At 56.6% G+C, this 19,914-nt stretch overlaps 2 protein-coding genes across 11 annotated transcripts in view; one reads left to right on the top strand and one right to left on the bottom strand.

The window, feature by feature from the left end:
- Positions 1-3,635, top strand: part of STARD8 (StAR related lipid transfer domain containing 8) — a 41,710-nt gene extending 38,075 nt beyond the window's left edge. For 7 of the 8 annotated variants that reach the window (XM_052673379.1, XM_052673384.1, XM_052673383.1 and 4 more), the window contains 5 exons: positions 22-136; positions 403-624; positions 972-1,192; positions 1,307-1,483; positions 1,721-3,635. In XM_052673379.1, the coding sequence (XP_052529339.1) occupies positions 22-136; positions 403-624; positions 972-1,192; positions 1,307-1,483; positions 1,721-1,838 (853 nt within the window). In that variant the 3' untranslated portion in view covers positions 1,839-3,635. The remainder of the gene's footprint in view (positions 1-21; positions 137-402; positions 625-971; positions 1,193-1,306; positions 1,484-1,720) is intronic. The other variant, XM_052673378.1, reaches the window with a different exon arrangement.
- Positions 3,636-3,771: 136 nt separating this feature from the next.
- LOC128076073 (relaxin receptor 1-like) lies at positions 3,772-15,507 on the bottom strand. 3 transcript variants are annotated; one of them, XM_052673387.1, is made up of 18 exons: positions 15,159-15,507; positions 12,782-12,925; positions 12,041-12,121; positions 11,847-11,952; positions 11,433-11,504; positions 11,111-11,182; positions 10,732-10,803; positions 9,840-9,911; positions 8,339-8,413; positions 8,173-8,244; positions 6,992-7,063; positions 6,823-6,894; positions 6,596-6,667; positions 6,440-6,511; positions 5,154-5,383; positions 4,648-5,058; positions 4,273-4,488; positions 3,772-4,031 (listed from the first exon to the last, which is right to left on the bottom strand). In XM_052673387.1, exons 1-18 carry the CDS (start codon positions 15,217-15,219, stop codon positions 3,862-3,864), a joined length of 2,142 nt encoding a protein of 713 aa, XP_052529347.1. In that variant the 5' UTR covers positions 15,220-15,507; the 3' UTR covers positions 3,772-3,861. The 3 variants fall into 3 exon arrangements, with proteins under 3 accessions (XP_052529347.1, XP_052529348.1, XP_052529349.1); XM_052673388.1 differs by having other exon boundaries at positions 4,693-5,058; XM_052673389.1 differs by lacking the exons at positions 6,823-6,894; positions 6,992-7,063.
- Between the last annotated feature and the right edge of the window lie 4,407 nt (positions 15,508-19,914).

Below are 19,914 nucleotides of genomic sequence, written 5' to 3'. Positions count from 1 at the left end.
CTCAGCTCGTGCCATCCACAGGGTGATGCACAGGAGAGGCACTATGGGGAAGCCTGACCAGAAGGACCTGAATGAGAACATGGCTGCAACACAGGGGCTCTCCCACATGATCACTGACTGCAAGAAGCTCTTCCAGGTGGGTGGCTGTGGTGCGCTCAGCTTGGTGCTGCCCTCCTGGGTCTGTGGGGTGAGTGCAGGGTGAGGGGAGGGCACCCACAGGGTCAGCCTGGGGCATCACGGGGCCAGCAGAGCCCTGTTCACTGTGGAGCCGGTCACAGGCTGCAGGAAGTGTGCCCAGGGAGGTTGCATCTGTCCTTCTCACCTCCTTCAATGAGGAGCTGTGGTTTTCTGGCTGCTCAGGATCACTCCCAGCCTGATGAGCTGTGCACTCTTGCTTTGCAGGTCTCCCATGACATCTTGCTCCAGCTGAGCAGCTCTTACATGTCAGCAGATGCTTACCCCCACCCCCTGTCCGAATTTATGACCCCAAGTCAAGGGGAAGGCAAGGATTTACACTCCTACTTTGAGCAGAGCGTCCGGAACCTGCTCAAAGAGTCATCAGAGAAATTCAAGGGATGGCTGAGCACCCCAGGACCCCTCAACACGGAGCTCTCCTGCAAAAAGGTGAATGTTACTGCAAATGGGATCTTTGGATTTACAAGGTGATTTGGATGCAAAGTAACCACTGCGAGCTACAGGTCCTGTGGGCGCCTGATGAGGCCTTGGTGCCCATTCCCTTCTGCAGGGAGGGAGTCGGTGGTCCCTGCCCTGGCTGGAGGGGGACAGCTCAGAGGTAGAGCGCGCTCTATATTCAGAGCCCATCACATCTCTATTTACCCCTCTCCACCACCCTACGCAACTCTTCTGTCCCATGGTGCTGTTCCACGGCAGTGGGACCCGTCAGTGGAACTGCTTGGGGACTGGTGGACGGGCTCCCACAACAGCCTGCCTGACCCTTCCTTTGGCCCCAGCAGGTTGGGGACGGGCACCCCCTGCGCCTGTGGAAGGTCTCCACGGAGGTCGAGGCCCCTCCCTCCACGGTGCTGCAGCGGGTGCTGAGGGAGCGCCACCTCTGGGACGAGGACCTGCTTCAGAGCAAGGTGGTGGAGGCTCTGGACAAGGACATGGAGGTGTATCACTATGTGACGGACAGCATGGCGCCTCACCCACGCAGGGACTGCGTGGTGCTCAGGTGAGGGCAGGTGGGACCGGAGCTGGAGGGCTGTTCTTGGTTGGTGTGGCTGGCTGCTGGGCTCTCCCAGCCCCGTGTGGTGCAGCCCAGGGCTGAGTGCCGCTCTGCGTGCAGGTGCTGGCGCACAGACCTGCCACGAGGAGCCTGCCTGCTCATCTCCATCTCGGTGGAGCACGACAAGCTGCAGGTGGAGGGAGGTGTTAAAGCCGTGGTGCTGACCTCGCAGTATCTCATCGAGCCCAGCGCCATGGGACGCTCCAAAGTGACGCACATCTGCAGGGCTGACCTCAGGTACGAGAAACCCTTGGGATCACTGCTGTTCTTCTGCATCCGTGCATGTCGGTGGGGGTGTGGGAGCTGTTCCTGCGTTTTGCTGTGTGCCCATAGTGATGAGGGGGGAGGACATGCTCCTTTTGCTGCCATAGTGTCCTTGTTCATCGTAGGCCATCACAGCTAGCAAGAAACAAGGTGCTGCTTGTGGCCTGCCCTGCCCGTTTACCCATTGTCCTGCCTTGCTCCCTTTCCCAGGGGCCGATCGCCGGAGTGGTACAACAAAGTCTTTGGGCACCTCTGCGCCATGGAGCTGGTGAGGATCCGAGATTCTTTCCCAGCACTGAGTCCGAATGGCCCTGAGACCAAGATCTGAGGAGCTGGGAAGATGCTGCATCCTGTCAGACCACGGACTTGCAGCCAATGGGGCTGGGACACGCGGAGGGGAATGAGAAGCTGACATGCCACTAAGATGGGCACATATTTATATGCTTCCTTTTAACCTGGGCCTGGCCCCCCAACAAAGAGCCACAGGCTGCCCTATGTGTGCGTGGCTCTTCTCTGCTCCCCCTGCAGGGCCGTTTGCCACCATTCCTTGGAGGGACAGGGGCAGCTGGACCCCCCACACCTGCCGCTGCTCATTTGTCCTGTCCCATGCGTGCTACAGGGCTGGCTGCCAGCAGCGACGGAGCTGTGCCCCAAGGGGCTGCGTAGGAGAGATGGACAAGAGCATCTTGCTTGCCCCTGGAGAAGAGAGGGGGCTTTGGGGTGATGCCCAATGGTCCAGAATGAGCTGGACCACGAGCTGCTCCGGGTGAGGGTGTGTGGAGCAAAGCTGGAGGCAGCAGAGGTGTGGGAGCTGAGGGGGCAGGTGGAGCCAAGGCCAGAGATCACAGTGCTGTGTGAGGAGGTGAGGACTGGGTGGTGAGAGGACAAGCGTGCATGTGCAGTGTCACCCAGTGTGGGGACAGGCAGGGAGCTGGGCTGGGAACCTGTTTGCTGAAGGATGCTCTTATTGGAGGAGAGGACTACATAGATAGCTATAGATCCATTTACTGACAACCATTGTCAAGTGGCAGAAGGAATCTACTGCTATTACCTTTGGTGCTAAATTTCATAGGAGATGAAGGATAAAGCTGTCTGATCCACTGCCTTGGACTTCTTCAACTGAAAGATACCCCTGTGCACTGCATTGCAGTGGGGGCTGGATGGACGTGCGTCCAAGCCAGGTGCCATCCTTCCACACCAGTGTCAGGCAGTTGGACGGGGGGTGGACAAGGCTAGAAACCCAGAGCAGCTGCAGGGAAGCTAATGAAGGGGCAGCAATACAAGGGGGCTGAGGCAGTGGAGCAAGAAGGGTGGAAGCAGGATGTGCCCAGCACTGCAGCTCCCAGCTCCCTGCTTACAGCTGGAGGGTCTCAGTGCACCCCTGCCAGAGACGGGTGAGGGGAGCTGATCATGCAGCAACTGCTTCCACTAAAGCAAGCAAATGGTGATAACCCAACTGCTAGAGCCAGGCTTCGTATGCCTCCTGTGCACTGCAGTAAACAGGCACGGTGGATTCACGTCTCCCTGGGCAACTGCAGGCAGCAGAGCTTGTGCCCCACAGGAGTGCAGAGCTGCCCCAGCACCCCCTCCAAGGAGCTTGGCTTCCCCTTACCAGCCCTTCCTTCTTCCTGCAGTGCCCAGAACTGACCTGGTTTCTCCTTTAGGCAGGGACCCAAGTTACTTGACGTCGTTCCAACTGGAAGGCAACACGACCCACAGGCGGGAGCAATTCCCAGTGCCAGTTTTGCCATAACAAATCATGTCTGTCTCTCTTTTGGTTAAAAAGAAAATAAGAATGACCCAGTCTGTATTCTGTTTTTATATATATATATTTATATATATATAAAATACATAACTTCTTGAGGGAGTGATTTTTCTCCTGATTTTTTTAAAAAATGTTTCTTTTCTTCCTATATAAATACTTGTACAGTTGGAATATTAATATATAACTGCGGACGGTAGAGCTCAGCACCAGGTGATGCTCACTTAAAAGATGTGTATTTTGTATTTAAGGGGCTATTTCTCGTTTTGTATCATACGCAATGCAACAGATTGTTTGACTTGGATTGGGGCTGCTCTTCCTATCCGTGTAATTAATAAAGTACTAACGATAGCTGCTGGCTGATGCAGGAACCCTGGTGGTGAGTTGGTGCTGTGAGCTGATGCCCCGTTGCAGAGCTGAGCAGCACGGTGATGCAGTGCTGTGATGCAGTGCTGTGGAGACATCGGGGTCGCATCCCTGGGTCACAGAATGCAGCCAAACCTGAGAGCAGCTGTGAAGATGCCCGCAGGGCTGAGCCGTGCAGCGGATGCTCGGTGTGCTGGTGGTGCCAGGCGGGGTCAGGGGTTGCCTATAGCACCACCAGCATGAAGCTCTGCCGGGAGCTCAGCTCTGGGCGCCGGGCGTGCAGACAGCCCTTCACCTTCTCCTGGAAGGGAGCCGTGGTGATGGTGTAGAGGATGGGGTTGAGTGCGCTGTTGATGGGCAGGATGAAGATGACCACCCAGGATGTGACGGTGCCTGCTCCAACCAGGAAATGCCATCAGGCAGCCAGCCTCCCCCAGGGGGGAGCACCCCACACACGGTGGGGGTTCATGACTGCTGCCCTCTGCCAGGGCCCAGCCAGGGATGAGCGGTGCTCCCCCCCTCTTCCCCTCACAGCCCACATGTGGGTGGGGGGGCACCCAGACTCGACAGCACCCACCCCAAGAAGCCCATAGTTGGGAATGGGGGTGGGTAGCAGCAGACTCCAAGACCTCACCTGGAATTTCCACCTGCAGCAGGGAGAGCAGCTTGAGCAGGAAGATGGGGATCCAGCAGAGAGCATCAGTGAAGACGATGAAGAAGAAGCGCTTGGCGATGGCCACTTCCCGGGGGCAGACGCTGCTCTCCGCTGTTCTGCAGGTGGTGATGCGGATCGAGTAGAACATGCCAGTGTAGGCAAAGACAATGGTGATGAAAGCTGCAAGGTTCAAGCCTGGAGACAGGGAGAAACTTTGCTCTGAGCATGTCTGATAGACTAGGAGCAGAGCAGCCCACTTCCAGCAGTGGGAAGAGAGGAGACACCACTGTAGCTTCAGCTTGCCCTGACCCCGCACCCCGCTCTCCCCATCCCCATCCCTACCCAGGGCCTCACCCAGGTAGATGGTGGTGGAGAAGCCCCTGGCACTGGGCCGCTCACCCAGCTCAGACTGCAGCGGGAAGCACACCCCGTTCCTCCCATAGTAGTTGCCAAAGGACTCCTTGCAGCACAGCGGCACGACGCTGAGCGAGAGGCCCAGCAGCCAGATGGCAGCCAGCACTGAGGCTGTCTGCTTCCTGCTGGCTCTGCGGTAGCTGAAGGGGAACACGATGGAGAAGTATTTCTCCAGGGTCATGTAGGTGAGCAGCAGCACGGACACCTCAGAGGACAGCATGGCCAGGCTGCCCACCAGCTGGCACGGCACGCTGGCCATCCAGCCCTGCGCGTGCCGGTTGTATTCTCCCGCGTACTTCAGGTCAAAGGCACCAATGACAAAAAGATAGATGCCCATCAGGCCGTCCGCACCTGGGGGGAGACAAAGCACCATGAGGAGGAGGCACCGCGCTCAGCAGCACCCGTGGCATCAGTGCCCCCACAGCCCCTGTTGGCCCCCGGCTCACAGCACAGGGATTTGATGGCCATGGTGTGCGCGCTGCTCTCTGTGACCACGCAGGACCGCATGCAGATGACGCAGAGGTTGCCCAGGCAGGTGACGCAGGCGATGACCCAGACGAAGACACGCAGGATGATGTTGGCCAGCAGGTGCTCGAAGGAGGAGATGCCGTCGGTGTTGGGTTTGCAGCTGCGCACGTGGGGCGCGGAGCTGCAGTACTGGAACTTCTTGAAGTAGCTGCAGGGGGGGGGGATCCTGGCTGCTGCCTCGGCCATTGCACAGCCATCCTCCTTCCAGCCCTGCCCGCCCCGCTGGGATACTACTCCCCATCTAGGTGAAGAGCCGGTCGGACCCTCACACTGCAGCCAACTGCCTGAGAGCCTCTGCTGGAAGACAGGAGTGCCTGGTAACCCTCTTCTAGAGAGGGATTTGCAGAGCACCAGAGGGCTTGCGGTTTGCACAGCCACCGCAATTTGCTTTGGACACAAAAGCAGCCTGAATCCTTTACAAAACAGCCCGGAGGCACCCCTGTGCTTTCCTGGATCAAGTGCCACACACTTAAACCTGTGCCTGTTCTGCGCTGCTGGCTAATAAATACAGAGTGCTTTCCTTCAGCCTGTGATTCTCACAAACATTTAAAAAATTAATCCCTTTTTGGAGTCTCTCAGCTTCCATTAGCAGGGATTCAAATTTTTTCCCCTGCACGTTATTTCAGATTAATCTTTTCAAGCCTTAGAAAAGCAATTCCATGTAAGCTTAGCAAAACTCCACATTAGAAAATTACTACAAAACTGACATGCAAGGCTCATTTCTGCTTAATTATAGATAAAAGGAGAGAAATGATTGCTTATTAGCAAGTCAGGTAGAAAATGTACCATATTTGCAGTCCAAACAGACCAATTACAGAAAGGAAGATGTACAGTTGACTTTCATTGCAGGTACTCTAAAATGTGCATCTGCAGAAAATTAATGATTTTTTTTTTTTCCTCCTTGCAAAGCACTCACAGCTGGCTCCTCGGCTGCACTGCCACCATGCCCACCCTGCCTGCACATCTCTGCTGCTCTCAGGCCATTAGCTCATGCACAAGCAAAGGAGCTCGAATGGGGTTGCTTAACCCTGGCTTCCTGTACCCAGCTCAGTCAGCAGGGCCCACCCTTCACACCCCACCTGTGCCCAGGGCTGCACAGCACCCTTGCACAGCATGCACTCTGGGGCACGCAGCTCTGCATGCCACCCCCTCTGCTCCAGGGAGAGGTTTCTTGGCTTGGGGCGCCCCTTCCCTCCACACTCACATGTGGGAGAGGTTGGACAGCCCACGGAAGGTCACATTGTGGATGTTGGGGATCTCCAGCCCCTCCAGGCTCCTGCAGGATGAAGGCAGGGCTGGGTGCTGCTGCTGGGTGTGGGCCCACTGCGGCACTGCAGGGCTGGGGTGCTGCGGGACTCACAGGGACAGCAGCTGGGGCAGGCTCTCAAACTGGCTGGGGCAAATCTCTTTCAGAGGATTGTAGGAGATGTTCCTAGAAGGAAACAAGGCGCCGCTGTTCCTCCCCCTGGATGCGTTTGCAGGAGCTGGAAACGAGGGCAAGGAGCCGTGTTCCCGGCTCTTCCTCAGAGCTCCCCACCCCAGGGCAGCACACAGCCCTGATGCAGGCGAGCAGAGAGCCATACTCACAGCTGCTGCAGGGCAGCCAGGCTGTGGAACAGAGATGGTGGGAGCTCATCCAACCCATTGCAGGACAGGTCACTACGTGGAGCAGAGCGGTGCTTAGGGAGGCAGGGGGGAGCCCACATGAGTGAGGGCCCCAGCCCAGGGCTCAGGGGCACAGCAGCCATGCACTCACAGCTCCACCAGCCTGCTCAGCCCAGAGAACGCCCCACTCTGGATCCACCGGAGTCTGTTCCTACGCAGGATCCTGGGCCAGGAGGAAGGGAGAGCACAGATGCAGCACTGTCCATGTGCATTCCGTGAGCATACCCCAGCACAGGGCTGGCTGTGAGCACTCAAGATGCTGCAGAGGCACCCGAGGGTCATCAAGTTCCGATGCCCAGGCCACAGGCAAGGCCACCAACCTCCTGATCTGGTACTAGACCAGGCTGCCCAGGGCTCTCTCCTACCTGTTCTGAACACCTCCGGGAATGGGGCATCCATAACCTCTCTGGGCAGCCTGTTTTAGCACCTCACCACACTGTCTCTGTGAGGAACTTCCCCCTCACATCTACTCTAAACCTTTCCTCCTCAAGTTTAAAATCATTTCCCCTTGTCCCATTGCTATCACCTCCATCATGGATGTGGGAGAGGAGGTCAGGGAGAACCCAGGCCTGTCCCCAAGGACTGAACAAAACGCACAGGGGACTTTCATCACACCCGCATCTCCTTCTGATCATGAGACAGTGGCTCTTCCCCTCTTCTGAGAATGGTGACAGCAGGACCAGAAAGTGGGCAGCATGAGGGAGCCAAAGGGAGCAGAGAGCACTGTTCAAAGCTCTGCCCAGGAGGAGGGGGTGGGCAGGGGCAAAGGTGAATTCTTTGCTTTCATTGGCGCCAGGGTGGCACCTGCATGAGAGCCTGGAGCACTGCTCAGCCCTGGGCAGGAGGGGACTAAACAGAGCTCGTCACTCTCTGACATACGGAGCCAGCATACGAGCTTTATGTCTCCTTGGGGATATTTTTAGGGGCTCTGGATGCCAGCGGGAGGCTCAGAGCTGGCTGCAGGCCCTGCTGCTTGTGCACCACAAGCAACTTTTTCCATGCAGTGTCCTGCCTCTGACCCCGTGGATCACAGCAGCCCCTGCCTGCAGCTCCCTGCCCCGCTGGGTATCCAGCCATACAAAAGGCTCTGGAGAGCAATGCTGGCAAAGCTGAGTCTGCAAAGCTGACTGCAGTACCAATGCTGCTTACAAAAACAGAGTGGAACCATTCACCTGGGACACAGCCCAGAGCAGAGCAGGGTCCCCGCTGAGCACTGCTCATCACCCACCTCCATGCACCCACAGTGGGAAGGGGGACCCCTAAAGTACTCACAGCACAGTGAGCTCACGGCACTGCTGGAATACGGCCCCACGCACTGCCTGGATCCTGTTCCCTTCCAGCTCCCTGCAGGGAATGCAATCACTGCTGCTTCCCCAGCTCCATCCCAGTGCCCCCAGGAACAGTACCCAGACCCCAGCTGCCCCAGTCAGGTACTCACAGCCAGCTCAGCTTTGGTGTCTCCACGCAGAGGGAACCATCGGGTATCTTGGCCAGGGAGTTGTTCAGCATGTACCTGAGGGGGAGGCAGTAGGGAAAAATAGGGTTGCAGTGCAGCCCACCCACACAGGACGCAGCCTGCTGCTAACACTGGGCCACATGGCACATCATGAAGGCTTTCTGCTGGTGCCTGGCCCAACCACAGGGCTCCTCACAGCGGTACCCAGATGAGCTCAGGGCTGGCATCACCTTCCTGACTGATGGATCTTTGCACCCCTGTTCCCATGTCAAAGCACAAAGCAGTTCATGCAAACACCTGATGCACGCAGCTTAACTGCAGTGCAGAGTTTTGTTCACCTTCCCTGGGATGTAATGGGGAGGGGTCACAGCCAGCGAGTGAATCCCAGGGAGAAAGGTGCACAGAGCCAGCAGCGAGCAACCCGAGGGTGAAGGCAGTAAATGCAGATTTATAGCCCAGAATCCCTCTGACATTTTTTCAACCCCTTTGCACATGCCTGCGTGCAGGGCTTCTTGGTGCACTTCTTGTGACCGCAGTTTATTGGTTTGTTTGATTTGTTAAAAAAAGGCAGAATGATAAACATGCTGCGTCACTGAGCTGCTCCACTGCCCGCAACGTGGGAACACACAGCTTTGGGAACAGAGCTGGGACACGGGGTGCCAACCAGGCATCACAGAGCTCTGGGGGCACAGCACCTCCTGCCCAGAGCCCATCCCCAGCCCCACAGCCCCAACCATCCCCACCTCTGCGGTGCTCGCTGTCCCAGTCACCCAGCACCAGACCCCCAGAACCCCTGGTAGCTCCCAGCTCTGGCCACAGCCCCCTCAGCACCACATCCCCACACCCCATTTTGGGCCTTTTACAACTAATTCCAGCCCAGACATCTCCAGGAGAGATGTGCAAACCCACAGCAGCAGCAATAACTGAGGCTCTTCCCTTGCAGCTGTGTGCTCAGGGATTACAGCTTATAGCAGCCAGATATACATGAGCATACATATGTGAATGTGTGCTCACACACACATTGCTGCGATTCTGTGATTTTTTTTTCCATTCTGACAGCCAAAACTTCTCCCCTAACACTGACTCCAGGCTGCTGCCAGAGTTTCTGATCTGCACAGCGGACTGTGGAGGTGGAGGAGGCATTGCAATCATGTTTAAGTGACTGCAAGATTACTTTTATGGCAGTCGCAACACAAGAGTTATCCTTTTCTTCCACTTGGAAATGGGCCCCATAAGCAATGCTTGGCCTGAGCCTGCCTTCTGTACAAACATGCAGCACAAGAGACAATGGCTGGCCAAGGCTGGGGTCCCACCTCCAGCACCACCCTGCCCCAACAGCTGCTGGCAGTGCAGTGGGAGGGCATCCCTGGGGAAAGAGTGGGGGCACAGCATCCTTGGCCGAGCCCAGAAAGCCCAGAGCTGGGGCATGGCCAAGCAGTGCAGGAGGCACCGAGGTGACCCACAGTGGCTCCCCAGGACTCACAGGAAGTACAGCGACCTCAGCCCTGAGAACGTAGCAGGGGTGATCCGAGCAATCCTGTTGTTGTCCAGTATCCTGGGGGTGAGAGGAAGGAGAGGTGAAAGCAGGGAAGGGATTCTGGCAGCACACAGAGCGCTGGGAGCCTGTCCCACGGCCCCATCCCCGGGCTGGGGGCTGCCCCATCCCATCCCCTCCCCTCAGCTCCTGGCCAAGCTGAAGCGTTAGATCCAGCTGCAGAGCCTGGATTCCCTCACAGTCAGGCTCTGCTGGATTTTTCCTCTCTTCTGCTGTGAAACAATGATAAATTAAACACCATTCAGGGAATTCGGGGCTGTGCCTGACTTCTCTGAAATCCTCTGGTTTGTGTGCTCCACAGACCACCCTGCATGAGCTGCTCGTTGTTGTTTCCCTCTTTGATTTAAGGGACGGCTGAGCCGGGCCTGTGGCACATCGGGAGGGAAGCTGGGAGCAGCCCTGCATGCGGGGAGGGGGGGAAAGGGGGGCACCGTGCAGAGCAGCCTCTGCACCCCAGTTCTGACCAAATGCAGCCTTAGAGAGCAAACAGGACCGAACGGTACAGGCTGTCTTTTTTGTTTAAGCACTTTTGGAGGGGGGTTGGACCTGCAAACTGACTGCACGTTGGGAAGGTCTCACACAGAGCTGTGGTCCTGAGAGTGCCCTGCACCGTGCCCAGCACTGTGCACACCCACTGCCCTCTGCAGCCCAGCAGGAGCGGCTTCTTCCCTGCAGGAGAGAAGCGCTTGGCTGCCACCACAGAGCCACGAGCCCAGCATCTCTGCTCCACCCCATATCCCTCCCAGGGCTTTGGGCTGCCACCCCCAAGGAAATACGGTCACGATGCACACGAGGAAGCCAGGAGCAGGAGGGAGCTCACAGCCACTCAAGACGCTTCAGGTCCTCAAACGTGCGGGGCAGCAGCTGGGAGATCCTGTTGTGACTGAGGAACCTGCGGACAGAGCAGGAGAGGCATTTTCCTCCTGCCTTGGTGGGGCTGCTCACAGCCCCCACTGCCAACGCCTGGGACACTCCCTGGTCAGTGCCAGCACAGGGCCGGCTCAGAGGGAATTGGGCTGAGGAGAGCACAGCTGGAGCTGGGGGAGCTGGAGGTGCCTCTGCTCTGCCCTTCTCTCTCCCCCCACTCCAGCTGACAGCAGCTCAGTGCAATTCTCACAGGAGCAGCTGTGCTGTGCGTGAGGAGCTGCATCCCATGGCCCCTCTCCCCCAGGCCTCATCATGCAGCCATTCTTACTTACAACATCCTAAGCTGAGAAAGTCCAGCAAATGCCTTGGGTGAGATGACACGGATCTTGTTGTTCTGCAAGAATCTATTAAAAAAAAAACAACAAAAAACCACAAAAGCACAACAACAACAACAAAACAGAAAGCAGATTGAGAGAGAGTTGCTTTCTAAGGGATTCTGAGGGCTTGCAGGTCCCCAGGAAATAAGGACGTGCCCCATGTCTGCTGGGGACCTGCAGCCCTGGAGCAGGAGGAGCAAATGATAGAGATGAGGAGCAGAGCAGAGCCACTCCATTCCCCTGTGCAACCCCATGGGACAGAACAGGCAGTACTCACAGCTTCCTCAGGCTCCAGCACCCAGCGAACTGGTTGTCCAGCAGAGTGTGGATTTTATTTCTCTTTAGGTCCCTATCAGGAAAGTGAGAGGAGAAGAAGAAAGAAAAAAAAAAAAAACACAACACAAAAAAGAGACCTAATAATAAAAATAATTTAAAAATCAAATTCAGAGCCAGAGAGAAAAAACAGGAGGACAAGAGAGCCCTGACTCCCTTTCCCTGAAATAGGAATGTGTTGCAAGGCAGCTGCTGTTCATTAACACAATCCTGCTAATTGCTCTCCAGGTGAGAATTTTCATGCTTCCCCCCCCTTCCCTGCTCTCATGTCACGTATGTGAGAGGCACTGGGGGATCAGTGGTGCTGGCAGCCCCCGGCCTGGCAGTGCTGGGATGGGGGGAGCCCTGTGATACTCACAGCTGTGTCACATTGGGGGACAGCCTGGGCACAGCGCTGAGGTTCTGTGCAGTGCAGTCCACGGCCCTTCCCCAGCATCGGCACTGCTCCGGGAACATCTCCAGCACTGCAGGACCAGAGGGGATGTGCTGAGGGGGCAAAGGGGGCCCACGTGGTGGGGAGGGGATGGGAAGGCAGTCCTGAAGGTGGCTTACAGCACGTGTCTGCCTCGTCCTCTGTCCAGATGTTCCCAGCCAGCATGTCGCCCAGCACCCCCAGCCAGCCCGTGGTGTCCACTGTGGGCAGGAGTGCTGTCAGGCATGGCTGCATCCCACAGTGCCCAGCAACTCTGCATGGTGGGTGCAGAACCCCACAGCCCCAGGCAGGGTGCGGGGAAGGAAGAAGGCAGCAGGCTGGCTCCAGACCCATGGCTGTGTGAAGCAGGGCTAGCTCCATCCGGCCATGTTATGTGCATCCAAACGTTTCCTTCCACTCTTTCTCCCATCCCACCAAACCTGTCCTGTGCCAGGCGCTGCACCCACAGCTCCCAGCAGCATGTTTGCCCAATCTCTGACTCTTTTACATTCTGCTTTCCAGCATCCCTGAGCGAAAAGCCCCCCAGTGGCACAGCATATTGTGCAAAGAAGGGAATTCACTTTGTTTTCTTACATCTGCTGCAGCCGTGTGCCCCAACAGCTGGCACAGAACCTCCCATTCCTCTGTCTCTGCAGACAGTCCACACAACCCTGAGGACTGCAGCAGGAGAGTCCCAAACAGGGGAGCTGCTAAGTGGGCATGCATTACAGCGCCAGAACCAGGGCGCCGTGGTCCATGATTCCTGCCATTGCTATCGCTCACAGGGAAGGCTGCAGCTCTGCCCTAAATGCTCTCATCATCCCAGTTCTTGGCATTTCCAGCCCAGGGACACCCCACCTTCCTAGGGTCTTGCTAATTACCACAGTTCTCCTCATCAGCGCCGTTGTTGCAGTCGTCCACCCCGTTGCAGTGCAGGGCCTGGGGCAGGCAGACCGAGAGATTGCCACAGGGAAACTGCCCCAGGGGACACACGTACCCATCACTGGAGGGCGTGGGAAGAGGCTCTGCAGAGGGAAGAGGGGATGCTCAGTACTCGGGGGGCTGAATCCTGCTGTGTTCCCACCTGACCATGTGCCATCTGCCAACCCTCAGCAAAGGGCTCTGCTCCCTGTGGGTCTCCCTGACGCCCAGAGCAGACACTCTCCCACAGGCAGACATTCCTCCATGGACAGACATTCTCCCTGTACCTTACCCCAGCCCACACACCCAGCCCTCTGTCCCACCACAGCGCATGGCTGCTTCAGGCTCCCTTTCTGCAGAGCCCCTTCTGTCAGAGCCATTGAGGTACTCAGCTCCAGGGCTCTGTTCATTAGCATCCTGCAATTATCCCCGGCAGAGGCATGCCTCAGATCCAGCTAAACGTTTCCACACCTGCTTTGATCACGAACCGGGAAGTGGCAGCAGGCAGGAATCAGGAGGGAGCAGGGCTGCTTTCAGGGCCCAGCCTGTCGCTCAACATTTCCTTCAGCTGTCAGCCTATTAATGGCTAATGGGGCATGCTATAATTAAAAGCACTTTGTCTCACTCGTGCACACACGCTCGTCAGCAAGTACTCTGCCTTCGCCACCAGCCCTAAGCAAGACAGGGGGAGAGCAGCATCCCATAGCTGGTTGCAGCCTCACTGTCCCATGCTGGCCATGGTGAGGTGCAGGAGCTGCTCCTGTGCTGACCTGTCTCAAAACAGGACCCAGGGAGCCCCACACTGCAGAGACATGGCAGAAGGACCTCACGGTCCCCACAGCAGAGAGTGTTTGCATATGGAGCTATGTAAATACCGCGAGAGAAGAGTTTATCCACATATATATTGACACACATAAACAGAGGCAGATGCTGCTTTTGAAGGAAGCGGAGGTCGCAGTGGAACTGATGCTCCCTGGCCCCGGGATCTGCTCTGCACTAACCAACCTGGGGCTGGAGGAACCGGTTACAGTATGAGGGAGAAATCAGGCAAATGGGGAGAGATGGGCAAAAAGTGAAACAAATGGACAAAGAAAAGCGGGCACTGCTCGTGTACCCCCTGCCTGGCTCTGGGAAAAGGCAGCCTTGAGAGGAAGCAGCCAAATTTAGCCGGGGCCAATCTTGGCATTTGCTGCATCCCTGCAGGGCCACACAGGCCTGTAAACGCAGCCCACGCAGCCCCATAAAACGGCTGCGACCAAAATAGAGCACAAAGCCAAAGAGTGCTGCTGGGGGGGGGGGGGCAGCCCAGCTGAGGCCAATTTCTCAGCCCCAGTCCATACACACCACATTCTTCCTCATCATGCAACTTCATCCCGGGGTCTTATGCAGCTCTGTGGGACTGCATGTGAGTGCCAGAGGGATGGGTTGAGAGCTTTCCGCTGGGAGCCCACTCATTTCAAAACCAAACCAAAGCCCTGCTCTGCCTTCCCTGAACTCAGAGCAGTTTCCCAAGTCACTTCAATACATTCATTTCCAGAAGGTAAAAACTCTAGGAGCTAACCCACGCAGCAAAGCAGCTTGACTTACATCTACATCACCTCTATCCTCAAGGAAAGCCCAGGGCTGCTGCCAGCACATCACTGCTGGTGCTGCCCAGGATGCGGCCATCCCATGCTGAGCATCCCAGCATCCCACCATTGCTGAGACCCAGCGCTGCTGCTGGCTGAGCTGTGCCCCCAGCGCGGCTGTCAGGGCTGCCCCGATAATTAACTGCACATCAGACAGAGGCCGACCCTCCCCTCCCACGGGCCGCTGGGGAAGGAATGGTTTGCGTTGCCATCGACAAAAGCAAAGCACAACAAATCATCCTCGACAGAAATACCACAGAACGCCTGGATGCTTGGCGTACCCCTTCCCAGCTCCCCACAAAAGCACCTGGTTTTCGTATGGTTTTGTCCACTGCTCCGTCCCTTGTCCGACCGCAGCATTAGCACTGCCCTGCACCTCCCCTGCTCTGCTCCATGCTCGCTTTCTCCCAACTAAGAGGCAGAGGCACAACCTGCGGTAGTTTCTGGGGTTACGTGTCCATGGGGTTGCGGTACGTGGGAGTCTGGGCAGGAGCACAGCGAAGAGAGCAGCGTCAGCGGCGGCACAAAACGCTCCTTGAACCCAGCATTCTTCTTCCGTGCAGCACGGCGCTTTGCAGGCATCGCCGTGTTTGTGCTGGGCTCTGCACCCGAACACTGGGACACAGCTGCCCATGAAAACCCCCTCTCCTGCCCCCCAGCAGACGGTCCACGGCCCTCCCCACTTCCAGCAGTGGCCTCACCTACGTACCTGTGGCAGCGCAGAGCAGCGAGGGCAGCACCAGCAGGAGCAGCTCCATCATGGGGCTCATGGCACCGAGAGAGTGCTGCTGCGGGAGGCAGAGGAGGCAAATGGAGCGTGGGGATGTGACCCGTCCTCTCCTCCCAGTAGCTTCCACCAACGCACACCAGCACTGGGGTGCTGCAAGTTGTCAGTGCTCTCCGAAAGCCATGTGCTGCGCTGTGCAATGCCCGGCTGGGGAGGCTGGGAGCTGAGGAGGAGGAGGAGGGCGAGGAGGAGGAGAAGGAGAAGGAGGAGGAGGAGGCAGAGGGCTGCTTTCTCCACGCAGGGAGTTGGCATTGCAGCCTGTGCTCCTGCCCTCTCGATAGATGCTCCCATGTGGGGCAGGGCAGCCCCAGACTCTGCACGTGATGCAGCCGGAGGGTGTCTGCCAGGGATCCACCCCCGGCACCTTCAGGTCACCACTGCCCTCACTCAGCTCCCAGGAACCAGCAGACTGAACTGCTTTGCTGGCCTGGATTCACCCTTAAGAGGAAGGATGGACCTTGAGGAGTCACAGCTGTGCCACTGCAGGGGATCTGGTGGCCTCACCATGCTCTGATCTCTGTGCTCCGTTCCTCTGCCATCGGTGTGGTGAATCTGCTTGGAATCTCCTTTCCAAGTTCTGAATGCTTGTTATGAGTCCAGAAAATCTGTAAATATATAACAAATACAACCATTGCTGCTGGAGGCAAATCCGCTCAGGACGCTGGAGTGGCTCTCCCAACTTCCCTCAGCTGCATGATGTAGGTGTGTGAGATTCAATGATGAACACATTCCCCTTTCTATTTGAGTATTCTGATTAACACATTTAAAACTTATCAATAAACTTGCTGACGCTTTTAAAACAACCCAACAACCATTCCTATCAGCACTGAGCAGGTGAGAATAAAACACATCTCCTTCACCTCTAGAGCTCCACGCTGACAGCCATGCAAGGACATGGCTCTGACCCCAGGCACTGAGCTGCTGCACTGGAGGGCTGCATGGCCCCAAACCTGCCTGCTCCACTGCTGGCACTGCGCCCCATGGGGGCCATGGGGGATGTGGGGGACTGGGCTGTGCCAGGATGAGGGGAGCAGCCTGCAAAAGGAGATGACACGGAGCATTTGTGGTTCTAAATCAGATTTATTTAGGATCGAAGGGCACATAGAAGCCAGCAGCCGGATAGAGTGAGGCATGTTTCAGGGTCTAACAAAATTCCTCTCTGCTTTAGCTTGGCTGTAGCTACAGCGAGGGCTGCCCAGCAGCACGGGAGGCCATCCCAAGAGAGGATGGGAAACAGGAACCCTGTGAGCAAGCAACAACTGGGCAAAGGCAGGAAAGGCATCTGCAAACTGATGGCGGCCAATTCCCTCTTCCCAGCGAAAGCAGTGGTGCTTCCTCTCACCACTCCTGCCGGGTGTTCCTGCAGTCCCTCCGCTCCCCCCAGCCCTCAGCTTGCTTCTTCTGCGGCTCTGCCGGCTGTCAGCATCCTCACACCATGTCTGCATTCCTTTGCAGGAGCTTTGTTAATGGGCCAAAGCATTTCCCCTCACACCCTTTGGCAGAAATCTTTGTCCAGCTCTTGACTGTGCCTCCCACTAACCACCGAGTGATGTATGGGCGCTGGAGGCTTCGGTGCATGCATTAAATCTCTGTAAAGCCCAGCAATATGATACAACAGAGTCCCAGGCGGCTCAGAAGGGACTTGTGCAATGGCATGGCGTGGATTTACAGCTGGGGTCAGAAGCGTGGCCTCGCAGCACTGCGCCTGCTCCAGCCCAGCCTTGCAGCGAGTGCGTCTTGCTAGCAGCTCTGTCATATCCCCAGATAATGTTACTTCTGAGCAAAGCGAGCCAGCTTTCCTTCCACTTTGTTTTCCACTGAGATGACTCTCAAGCCAAATCCATTACCTCTGGCTCAGGCCGGACTTCTCCAGCACTGCTTTTCTTGATTTGCTGGAGATGTGCCTCTGCTGTGCAGGGTACCGGTTCGCAGTACCAGCAGTGCTGGTGCCAGGCTGCTGCCTGCCCTGCTCCCATAAGAAGCAGGGAGCTGAGGATGCTGCACCCCAGGTACCCAGAAAGATGCTGTTGGCAGAAGTGCCAAGAGAGAGGGCACAGCGAAGGAAAACTCATACTCATCCCACGCGGGCTGCTGTCGTTCTGGGTGCTGGATTTTTGGTTAGGCTCTTTGGGGTCTGCAGCCCTGCTTTGCCACTGCACCACGATGTGCTGCCCAAGCCCTGATTCTCCTCCATGCACGATGAGCACACGTGGGAGGTGATGCTGTGCCTAGAGCTTCCTGGAGCACACTGCCTGCAGCTCCTGTGTGGTGCGCAGTGCTTTCAGTGCCGCGATGTGCCCTGAGCTCTCTGTCAGCCACACAGCAATTAGGGAAACCTAAACACTCCTGATGGGAAGCCTTTTAAAAAAGTCTACACCAGAGCTGCAAGCCCAAGTGTTTCTCCTCGGCAGATGAACCAGAAAGTCATTAATTACTCTGTGCTGGAGCAGATGTTTCAGTGTTTGAAATTGCTGAGGAACTGAGTCACTGTGCAGCTGGGTGCCAAGAGATGGACAGTGGCAATGCAAACACGGACCTGGTGTCAGAGGTGGGAGCGGAGCAGCTGAGGACCTGGGGAGCATCCCACAGACCTTAATGGTCATGTGAGCTTGAGGGGACACAGCTGGGGACTTTGGTTCCCAAATTGAATCTACTTTGTTTTGAAGTGACATCCAGAGCCCAGCAGCTTATCAGGTCCTGGCTGGGTGTGTGGGGAGGCTTTGGGGGTGGGTGGCACAACGGCATCGAGCAGGCAGATGTCCTCCCACTGTCCTCGTCCTCTTTCAGGCTCTCTCCACCTCCCACCTTCCCCAGCACCTCCCAGGAGTGCATTGGGGCTGCAGATGGGGTTTGCAGCTCAGCTCTGTGCTGCAGCTGCTCACCCACAGGCAATTCCAAGCTCCGAGGCCAGAGCCTCTGGACATGGCTTGGTTGTATTGCAGTGCATGTTATTTACACCTGTGCTGCAATGGTGCACTGTTCTTGGAATACCTTTCATGATATGTAATAAAGAGAACTTGCAGCACAGCTTGCAGGCTCTCACAGCACTGAGCTGCAGCACATCAGAAACCCCCAGTGCCCACAGTGCTGCTCTACGTGAGGCTCTTTTCCTCCTTAGAGTTTAGCTGCTGGTTCACCGACTGACAGATTCCTCACTCTCAGCTTTTGCCCTCCTTTTTCTGACCTTTTGCGCACTGCTGCGGTTTATAAGGAAGAGAAAGTGAGGGAAAAGGCTGCTTCAGGATTCCTGGTTTTCTCACCGCTCAGATTGCTCACAGAAGCCAGGCAGCACGGGAACGGGGCCTCACACACCTGCTGGACGTGCACTCACTGATGTGCATCCCCATCCTGGCTCCTGACAGCCTTCCCTCTGCAGACTGATGGTAAATCCTCCGCTGGTGTGGAGGCAAGCTCCCTTCTTCATGCAGAACACCCATAAATCACTTGTTCTTGGGCAACAGCCCCGACCACAAAATGAGAGCATAGGGTGTGTGCCGGGGGTCTTGGCTGAACCCCACCTCAGCACAGGTTGCTGCCAGGCTCCTCTCACTGCCCTGTGATGAGGTGAAGTGCAGAGTCAGGCCGGGCAGTGCCTGCCTTTGTCCAGAGCACATGGCCTGGCGGTAGGGCTGGCTTGCTTGGAGGTAGCTGTTGGTCTGGGGCCATTGCTGTGTTTCTTCATCCATCTAGCAGCAGCACAGCCCGCTGCCATGCTCCCTCCCTGGGAAGCAGGGTGCTGATCTCAGCAGAGCAGCCTCAGTTCTGTACTTTTATATACTGGCCCAAGCCTGCATCTCACTCACGTGAGCCAGCCCACAGCTCTTCAGAAGTGGCTGCACTGTTTTACATCACTGCTGGTCTTCCAGCAATGCCAGAACCACACTGGGAGTCCAATTCCTGATGACTTGGGAAGGACTGAAGGCCCACAGGAGCAGGGCACTGCTACTGAGATGTGACGGTGTTGGTCAGACCAGGACAACATCTGCAGCTAGACAAAATGAGAGCCGTGTGCATTTCAGATTAAATTGCACAGCTGCTGCACTTCTCCACGAGACACGCCTGGGGATGGGCAGCAGGAAGCTCTTGCCCTTCACATGTGAATCCCCACAGAGCTCCTGCTGCTTCACACCTCTGCTACTCATCACCACTTTTGCTGGAAAGAGAGATGGCACAGCTCTGCGCAGAGCCTGGTGGGAGCGAGGTCACAGCTCCCTGCTGGACAAGGCTTGGGGTGGAAGGAGGAAACAAAGTCCTCCTAGGAACACCACCAGGTAATGCTGTGCTGCTTTGTGACATTCAGGCTGAGGGCCTGGCTGACTCGTGGACTTTACTAACTCCAATCCTGCAGGAGCGAGGAGGTACGGTATGATGGCAGCTGCAGCAGGAGTGGTGCTCTGCCTGCCTGGTTCCCCCTGCAGCCCCAGCCCAGAACTCTGCCCTGGGGCTTTGCTTGGAGCATTCAGGTTTCTTGCTTCACAGCCTGGAGAGCAACATCTCAGCTCACAGATCTGCTTTTAGGGAAAGAAGGGACCCTCTTGGCTCGCTGGCAGGACAGCCACTGACTGGGAGCGGATCGGCAGAAAGAGAACCCAGCACTTGGCAGGGAGAGGAACGAACCACTGAAGCTGCTCCAGCTGGCATGCTCTGCAGCTTCTGCCAGAGTCTGCAGACTTACCTG

The sequence above is a fragment of the Tympanuchus pallidicinctus genome, unplaced genomic scaffold, assembly GCF_026119805.1.
Source record: "Tympanuchus pallidicinctus isolate F22 unplaced genomic scaffold, pur_lepc_1.0 scaffold13, whole genome shotgun sequence".
In the NCBI taxonomy this organism is placed as follows: domain Eukaryota; kingdom Metazoa; phylum Chordata; class Aves; order Galliformes; family Phasianidae; genus Tympanuchus; species Tympanuchus pallidicinctus.
This window is presented reverse-complemented; position numbering and strand designations above follow the sequence as displayed.